This window comes from Eschscholzia californica, unplaced genomic scaffold (assembly GCF_041429995.1).
Source record: "Eschscholzia californica isolate CP2 unplaced genomic scaffold, dmEscCali1.0.p SCAF_6, whole genome shotgun sequence".
Classification (NCBI taxonomy): domain Eukaryota; kingdom Viridiplantae; phylum Streptophyta; class Magnoliopsida; order Ranunculales; family Papaveraceae; genus Eschscholzia; species Eschscholzia californica.
Window position 1 is genome coordinate 26,377,090 of NW_028238483.1, and position 9,125 is coordinate 26,386,214.

General features: G+C 33.2%; 1 protein-coding gene across 1 annotated transcript; it reads left to right on the forward strand.

The window, feature by feature from the left end:
- The first annotated feature begins 4,277 nt into the window (after positions 1 to 4,277).
- Positions 4,278 to 8,091, forward strand: LOC147532971 (protein PHLOEM PROTEIN 2-LIKE A9-like). The gene is made up of 3 exons (XM_086651136.1): positions 4,278 to 4,720; positions 5,734 to 5,828; positions 7,579 to 8,091. The coding sequence occupies exons 1-3, from the start codon at positions 4,667 to 4,669 to the stop codon at positions 7,967 to 7,969; spliced, it is 540 nt and encodes a 179-aa protein (XP_086507262.1). The 5' UTR covers positions 4,278 to 4,666; the 3' UTR covers positions 7,970 to 8,091.
- Positions 8,092 to 9,125: the final 1,034 nt, after the last annotated feature.

The window sequence follows — 9,125 nt, forward strand, 5'->3', positions numbered from 1 at the left end:
TTTCAATATTATTTTGACCTTTCTAGTAATTACCTCTTGTAATAGACATATAGATAGGGACCCAGTTGTAAATGTTTTCTATTACGAATGAGGACAAAGTTATACTCGTTTATAAATTTCAACCCATTACTTATTTTTTGTGATTATTTTATTCCCATTTAGGTGATCATCCTCTATTTTTTTTTTTTTTTTTGTTAAGAGAAGGTGATCATCCTCCAGGATTATTTTGAATATTATTTGTGTGATGCCCTTTTTGTCCTAAAATTCTTAATTTCATCATTCACTTCAATCATAGAAACATAAGTAACATACGTATTCACCTAATAATATCCAATTTTTCTTAACAGTATTTCTAATGGAAGACTCAAATTGAAAACCTTCTAAGCGCACCAATGATGTTTTGATTTTTTTTTACAAAAAGTTATATCTAGCATGTATCCAAATCAACCGGATTAATAGCTAACCATTCAGACGAGTCAGATATAATAAATCAGATAAAACTCAAACATTCTGTAATCATTAACTTGAATCAATTTGGCCCCTAATTAGATTTCTAGTATGATTATGGAAAGAGATAATTCAATTTTGGCCCCTAAAGATAACTTGCTTCCAATTTGACTCTTTTTCACATTTTTATCTGTCAGCCAGTGGCGAGGCCAGAAAATTTTATGAGTGGGGGCACTTTTTTTGTTATAGTTAGTGAAAGAATTCCATAGTATACGATCAGGCTAGAATCAAAAAGCAAAATTTCAACAAAATTTTATTTATAGTTTAGATATTCCATAGTAATTTTGATGTACAACAAGAAATAATTTTCTCATCAATATGGTTTGGGATCTTTCCCCCAACTGCATTCCCAAAAAATATTAAAATAAAAAACAAAGGAAGGGATGAAGAGATAGTGGTGAAGATTACGAAAACGATGGTGGAGATGATGAAGAGCAAGTGATCGTAATGGAAAAAAATAAAGATAAACTTTTCTAATAACATGTTTACTATAACAAACGTGTAAAAAAACAATCTTGAAGTCCAAAATACAAGTCACTAGAAAATCAGACAGAATCAAAATTAAGGGAGTTATTTAGAAAATTCATCATCTCTACGAAGTCGTGTTATTAAGTTGGTCTCTTTGAGGAGGCCAAAATGGAATTAGTTGAATTCATAAGAATCAATTTTAGACAAAACATGCACTTTATAAAGTATTTTCAATAAGCAGTCATTTTAAACCAAACAATACTTTCAACTAATGTAAATAGTAGACATTCTACGAAAAAAATGTAAGTAGTGGAAATTCAAGAAAAAAATGTGTTGTGTGTGGGTCGAACCCAAGACCTCCTCAATGTAATCCAAGCATTTCACCACTTGAGCTAGAGAAGAAGTCTGTTTAAAACGTGGAACTGTAGATACATAATATAATGACAAGTGTAACTTAAAACATACGAGTCACATTAGGGTCGTGGGGGCACGCGCCCCCACGAGCCCCTATGTGGGCTCGCCCCTGCTGTCAGCTATTAGTCAACTTTGACACCAGACTTTGATTTTCCTTTTTCACCCTTCAATTCCTTCCAAAGTTATTATCTTTTGAATCTATCATAAGCCTTTTGGAGTAGCACGAAGAAGAAGAGACGAGGAAGGTGGTACGGAAGCAGATTTTTCCTCTCTGGTTGATCATCTCTTTCTTCATGACAAGAGAAACCAATACAACAGCGTGGCTGGCTATAGTTAAATAATCTTCAGTAGGGACTGCGAGAGAGACCGTTGGGGAGAGAAATAGATGAGGGGAATTTGAGATATGTCGTGATTTTGTCGGGTTGCATGACTCCCCCGACAAGTTTCTTCATCATCAATCTCTAATAAATGAAAGGTTTCTTCTGGGATGAAAGATGACGATTCCAATATAGCAATTATATCATCGGGAAGTTCGTCATCAGGGAGAAGGGGAAATTCGCGCCTAGATTTTAAAGGATTGCGATTCATAGAGATCTTAGTGACGCCACACAAATAACAAAAATTAAATCCTAATTCTTTGAAATCTAATTTTTCTATATGTTCTGTTTTGCATTATACGAGACTTTCTCACTCTAAAAACAGTTTCAAGGAGGGCTTGATGAGGAATGTTGATGATCATAGATGTGCAGTTATATTCCGAAGAGGGTCTAAGAGGAACTTGCATGCCTCACAGTATCTGCTTCTTCATCACCACCTCTCTGGGATATTTCTTTCAAACTTTTGCTTTCACAATGATATGTGTTTAAGGATGGCAGTGAAACGTGTTTCAATCATAATGCATTCTCTTAAGCTTCCACACCTTTTGGTTGCATATTGTTCCTCATTCAGTAAGGACATTCGAGAGGTCAGAAGATGATTCGAAGTTTGAAGACTGACAATGGACATGCCACTAGTCATAGATTTAACTCATGGGGTGATTTTCATTACCCTTGTGTAAATATCTGTAGATTTAAGGTATAAATAAAATATAGGCTTCGACAAGAATCATAGTTGATCAACAATCTCTGTCTGGTAGCCTCAAGAGCTCTCCAAATCATCCAATATTTGATTAGGTAGATATGTAGATGCTTAGTACTCTTAAATCCAAGATATCACAGATAACTAATGAGGTGCTTTTCACTACCCTTGTGTAAAAATACGTAGATTTAAGGTATAAGAGCATCTCCAATGCAAAAAAAGAAAAAGACTTTATTTGGCTTATGTGCTGAGTCTCAATTGAGATTCTCTTTCCTATGTGAGGCTAACTTGAGTATCTTTAATTCAAGTCCTTCTCCAATGCAGCACTCTAAAAAACTCTAATAGATACACATGTCACACATACATTTAATAGGAAAAAGTGTTGAGAAAGAAAGACATTCTATTGGTCCAAAAATTAAATTTGATGACTAGGACACTTAAGACTTTCAAAAGAGATCTCAAAAATAGAGTTTCTAGTTGAGACATCTTAAAACTTAATACTTCCACATCATGTTAAGATCTCAATTGAGTTTTGCATTGGAGAGGTTTTTTCTCAAAAAAACTCTAAAGTGCTAGGTGACACTTAAGATTTTAAGACTGAGTCTTGCATTGGAGATGCTCTAAATAAAATATAAGCTTTGTTGGGTCGAATCATGCTCTTCGTAGGTTTTACTGTGGTTTCTTATGACCTTTAAAAATCCACGTATCTATGTTTATGGCAGTTATAAAGAGCTAATTTGATCATAATGATGTAACTTAATTTTGTAATCATACAATGTAATCAAAACCATGTAAAATGTTTGAATTTTATTCCATAAGAAGCAAGTTTCTTTCTCAAACAGAAAATCAAATTGTCAACAAAAATAATAGAAAAACATATGAAACCACACCAAATGTATGCGGTCACAAAATCAAGGGCTACCTGCATTTTCACTTTTTTCTTCGCTTTTCTTTTAGCTTATACAGTATAATCAAGTGTTAAAAGTGAAATTCGATTATGATAAATGAAAAAGTATATACAGATAAATAGATAAACGGACGTGCACGATTGAATTGGCCGGTGGCTGATGTGGAATTAGTGGAGAATCGAATATTTTATAGTGAACGGTGAAAAGTGCTCATGAGATGCCGTGTGAATTGTGATGTCGTTACCATCCATTCTAATCATAGCTGAATCAAAATTCTACCTAACTTCGTTTAATTAGAAGCCAAAATAGTAAAATAGGAAGTCCTACTAGGTTTATGATGTATAATACTCCCACGACGAGTGAGAAAAAATATTACGTAAAATATACAGGAGAATGTCAAATTCGGGTATATAAGATCTAGGGTGTAGCCAGTTTTAACTCAATTGTCACTCTACAAATTTAACATCATGTCTTAGACATCGATGTGATAGACCTAATAGTCACATGTGCTCACAGTGATATTTGAATAAGGATAATGTATTTCGATACAAGAAACTCATCCCTGGTAAGAAAGAGAGAACGGGTCTCAATGTCTTTTTTCCGGAATCAAAGGCCACACTTTCGGTTTACAATGTTACTAACACGAATAAACTTTGTATCCTTCCGTCCACTTTAGAACCTTATTAAAGGAGTGGTCATTAAGATGACATGAACCAAAATTCCTTATGTGTTTCACTGTCACGGACAGACAGCCAATTTGAGATTGAGAGTGCCTTTATTCTTTTTTGGTTGAAGTGTAATACTTGGCCCCAAAAGAATTGGGCCCATCAAAGATCTTTCTTTGGGCTAAGTATCATTTTTGTTCGAGAAATGTTATTAAGCCCGCAAATGGATGCCAATCACAGACAGAAAGTTGATGTGGCCGACTGTTATCAGTGTTTCTTTCTCCACATAGTCGGACCAATAGAAGCCAATCGCACTAGTTTTCGGCCTGTGGTCGGCTTCATTTTCGAGCCAAACAACATTTCTTCTTTTCTTCTTTCAGGTTAGAAGCCGATATCATCCATCAAGAATAGAATATCTTTTTGAATGTAATATTCAAAGTAGTTCATCTTTTCCTTTGAGTCCACTCAGAGCACATTTAGCTTACTTTTTCGGTAGAACCGACGAAAATGCCATTCCACTCTTATCTTATTATATTCGGTTTTTCATCTTTAAATAAAAGAAATCGCTCAAACCCATTAAAACCCTAAAATCCTAGTAATTAGTGAGTGATATCTTCTCTTTCAGCAATGTCGCTTCAAGATCTTCACTATAGAGGAGAACCAGATCAAGTAGATAAATTGGTAACGATTTCTCCATCATGGTTTATCTTATTATCTTTTTCCACAAAATATTTAAATCCGAACCTATTTATTGCTATAATTTGCGTCCAATGTCTCGTGGTATTAGGGAAATATGAAACTAAAACTACTTAGGTTTAACGGAGTTTATTATGTGGTAATTATATTCTATAAATTGCCTCGTACACATTATTTAAAACTTCAAACAGGACTTTTGTAAAGTTATAAGAAATTATCGACTTTTCCACTATTAAAAAATGTAATACATTTTTATTGTCTAGACTATATAATCTTCTCATATGAGCCTTATTGTCTCGTAAATTAAATTGTGTTTCATCATTTATACGCATATATAACATTTTACTCTAAAAATAAAAGCACAATACAAATGGAAATATAAATATAAATTTTAGAATAATCTGATTTTGTTAATATGTTTATAAAATGTAATTCCTTTAACTACAATGGAGTTTTTCCGAGGTAATGACAATAAAAACGTGGAATTATAATTTGAGAAATCATACTAGAAAAACATTTAAATCTTCATAAACCTTAGAACTCGTTGAATAACTACCTCAAGCAGGCAGAAGTAAATTCTTGCAATACGAAATTATGAATTCATTGTCGAAATTATACTTGTATGGGCATCTAATTCGGTATTAATTAATTCACGATGAACGACAAGATTAATAACTTGACTCTAATACTTCGTCTTGTACAATTAGAATTAATTTTGCACACTTCTTCACTTGTAGCCTTTTTACGAAAGTAAGACTTGTGTTTTATTAAATAGTTAAAGTAAGCGTGATGGGTGGACTTCGTTATGTTTCGATCTAGGTCTAATATCGTATTACATATGTGCTTAATTCCAAACTTCAAAGAGAATTCTTAGATTTTTTGTCTACCTACTTCACTAGATAAAGAGTTGTTCATATAAGTAGTCAAGATAGTATTTCTGTTTTTTTTTATATTATGCTAAAAAGATCTAATGATATTTTGGTGAATGAAATACACAGAAAGATGGTAGTTTCAGAATCAGACCGTGGGGATTTGACGTCACGTGGGGCATGGACAAACGATATTGGCGTATGCCTCCCAAAGATGACCCTAGGTGGTACCCTTCTTTTCTTTACCACTCATATTATTGCATAATGTCTAATCCAAAATTTCAATTTCTTTCTATTTTGACATGTTCTTTATTTTACTTTAAAATTGTTGAGATTTAAGGCATTAGTCATTGTATTTATATAAAATATGAGATTTCTAGATAAAAGGAAAATCCTAAAAAACGAACATGATTGTTTTGATTAGGAGAGAAATATCAGAAGAATCTTGAAAAGATGGTCTATGTAACACTAAAAATGAAGCAAATTCGACAAATGAAAAACGAAATTGATTTTGATATATGTATTAGTTATTATTCAAGTGAGAGAAACTACAAATGAAACTTAATCAGATGATGATATTCTCGATTCAATCGTTCTCTTGTTAGAAATAGCATTAATGATCGACCTAATTATAAAATCTTCTTTCTAAAGCGTAAACACAAAAAATTGATTTAGGAAGAAAACGATTTTGTATTTCGAGTTAAGGAACAAACTAGATTTTTTTTTTCACGATGCAATATGATGGCTCATGTAACATTATGACTGCACATACAATGAAGGTCTAAAACAAGATAGTTCATAATACATTATGAACAATCATAATGCATTACGGGATTCACGGGATTTTACATGATTCCACCAGGGGTATTATGGTCCGAAAAAAGTTGGTTCCGAACTTCGGGTCAAGTATGATTTTTTCTCCCCAATAATTTTGTTTAAAACTTCAATTAGTCAAAAAGAATACTTGTACTAGTCGCCTATTTTTGGCCGAGCTAGAACAAATTGCCGACTTCGTGACAGATAATGGATTTTAGATCCTAGGTTGATTGAGTAAAAGGTCCAAAAAGATAGGGTCAATAAGTGAGAGGTCCAAATCAGATAAAGAATGAGGGGCAGGTCCAAGAAGTCAGGATTGGACTGACTAAAAAAAAGTGACTTTCCGAACTTTTTGCCCCTGAAAAAGTTTTCGTTTTAGTACATAAAAAATTGTGTTTTAACATATTTCTTCTTGTAGATCACATTATGTACAGTACAGAATGCCATATTTCTCCGATGCACGATGCATTTCTAAATGTCTTGCCCTTCACCTGTTATATTGGAAAGTGCATAAATTTGTGCACAGTACATTTTGAAATGTCCAATACATAATTTGATGTTTTTCGTTTAACATAACCATGTTCCCGCTATGTACGCTTGACATAACTCATGTGCACTTGGTATAACATATGTGAATTTGAGTATCTGACACAAACCCATGTACAACACTTATGGCGTTCACACCTTTACCTCTCAGAGATGTGATATTATCACATCCAAACCTAACTATAGCCATTACGAACCTGACATTTCAGACCCAAACTTTGCATTTTGGGTTGATTTCATACATTTTTCTCTAACATAGATTTTTCTTTTCTTATTAAAGGGTTAATTGTTAAACCACTCGCTAATCTTTAGTTTTTTCTATGGGCTTGGTATATGAAACATGGACAAAATCATTCATTTTAAGTCTATTTTCAACATACATATAGCTAGACCTAATGGACTTCCATTTTTTTGAGTTGGGTTGCCTTCATGTAAGAGAATAACCTTATAAAATCATGAATCATATTAAGTTGTAGCATAGAATAGGTGTATATAGTGTCAAATATAAATAAACATCTAATTTCGATCGAATATGATTTTTAACATGAGTTAATATGGTTCAATGAAATCATATATTAAAAACAAGTCCTAATACTATATTTCTTAATACAGAAAGGAACCACCACTTGAGCTAAGACAGGTATGTTGGTTAGAAGTAATAGGGAGGATTAAGCTCAAAGAATTAAAGCGTGGAGCAAAATACAATATAAGTTTCAAAATCAAGATGAAACCTGATGCATTTGGTTGGGCAGGAATTCCAATTTATATAATGGCTAGGATTGAACCAAAGGGTAAATATCTTTGGAGAAGTGCTAATCTATCTAATGTTGATAATAAACCTTGTGAGATACCAAATGGTGACCAACTTCAAATTGAAATTCCCCACCATTCACCTAAGGAAGATCAAAATGAAGAACTTCAAGTTGGTTTATTTGAAGTTTGGAAAGGAAGATGGAAAGGAGGTTTAGAAATTTATGAAGCTATAGTTAGGCTTGATGAGTAATAATGACTAATGTATATGTTTGGAGAATCGACTTTAAGTTTTCGTTGATTTACTCTTTATATAGACGTACTTCTGCAGTAAATTGTACTAGTTATAATATAATAAATTGTCGGACTTTTTTATATGTGAGCTGTTCTATTTAAGAGACTAGTATTCACAAGTCAAGACGTTAAGTCGTAATATTTTTATTAATGTTATTTTTACTTGATTTATTTGTTAAAAAATGATGATATATCATTTCAACTATTATATCGTTTATAATATGATTTGAAGACTTCTTGGCCAGTTCATGAACTTGAAAAGATCTTGAATATGATAATTGAAAATTGTAAGCTTATATGGAGAGTGACGATCCCTCTACGATAAATTGAGATGCTTAAGAATATAGAATCTAGTGTTGTCGTAGGGCTCATGAAAAGTCTCCTTTTGATTCATATTAACAATGGTTATTTGAACTTACTTCTAGAATATATTTATATATATATATATATATATATATATGCCTACCTCCCAGAATAAATGTCTAGATGAACTTTACCTATTTTGACCTAAGGGGGTCGGGTTTCAGGTTTGTAATACAATGTTAAAATATTTTACTCCTTGTCGGACATAATACTCTCAACATATATATCTGTTGAAAGTGTTTTGAATATGGATTGATATCGAATCCTGTTTACGACCCGCCAAGAACTGATTACTGAAACAGAACTGGTATGCGAAGCAGGGTTCCGAGGCAGAGCTGGACTCCGAGACAGACTTGGAATGCGAAGCGGAGCTATGTCGGTTATTAGTGTTAGTGTATCCATGTGTATTTTGGATTTAGAAAGAGAGTCGGTGATGCGGTGGGATTAGGGTTTTAGTGGCTATATAAACTAAAAGCCTAAGAGATATCTGTGTCGAATTCTCGCGAATCCCTTGTGAACTTGTTTGCTTATCATAGTGAAAATCATCGCGGTGTTGTCGTCGTGGAGTAGGTCTCACCAACCGAACCACGCAAATCTCTTGTGTTCTGTGTGATTGTTCTTCATTTCCTATTGCTTTTCTTGGATTACTCGATTTAGGCAGGGGCGGCCCCAAATATATGAGGGCCCCAAAATGTTAAATATATTAGTTTTGTACCGAAATTCCTACATAAAAACAAATATTGGCCTAGTGG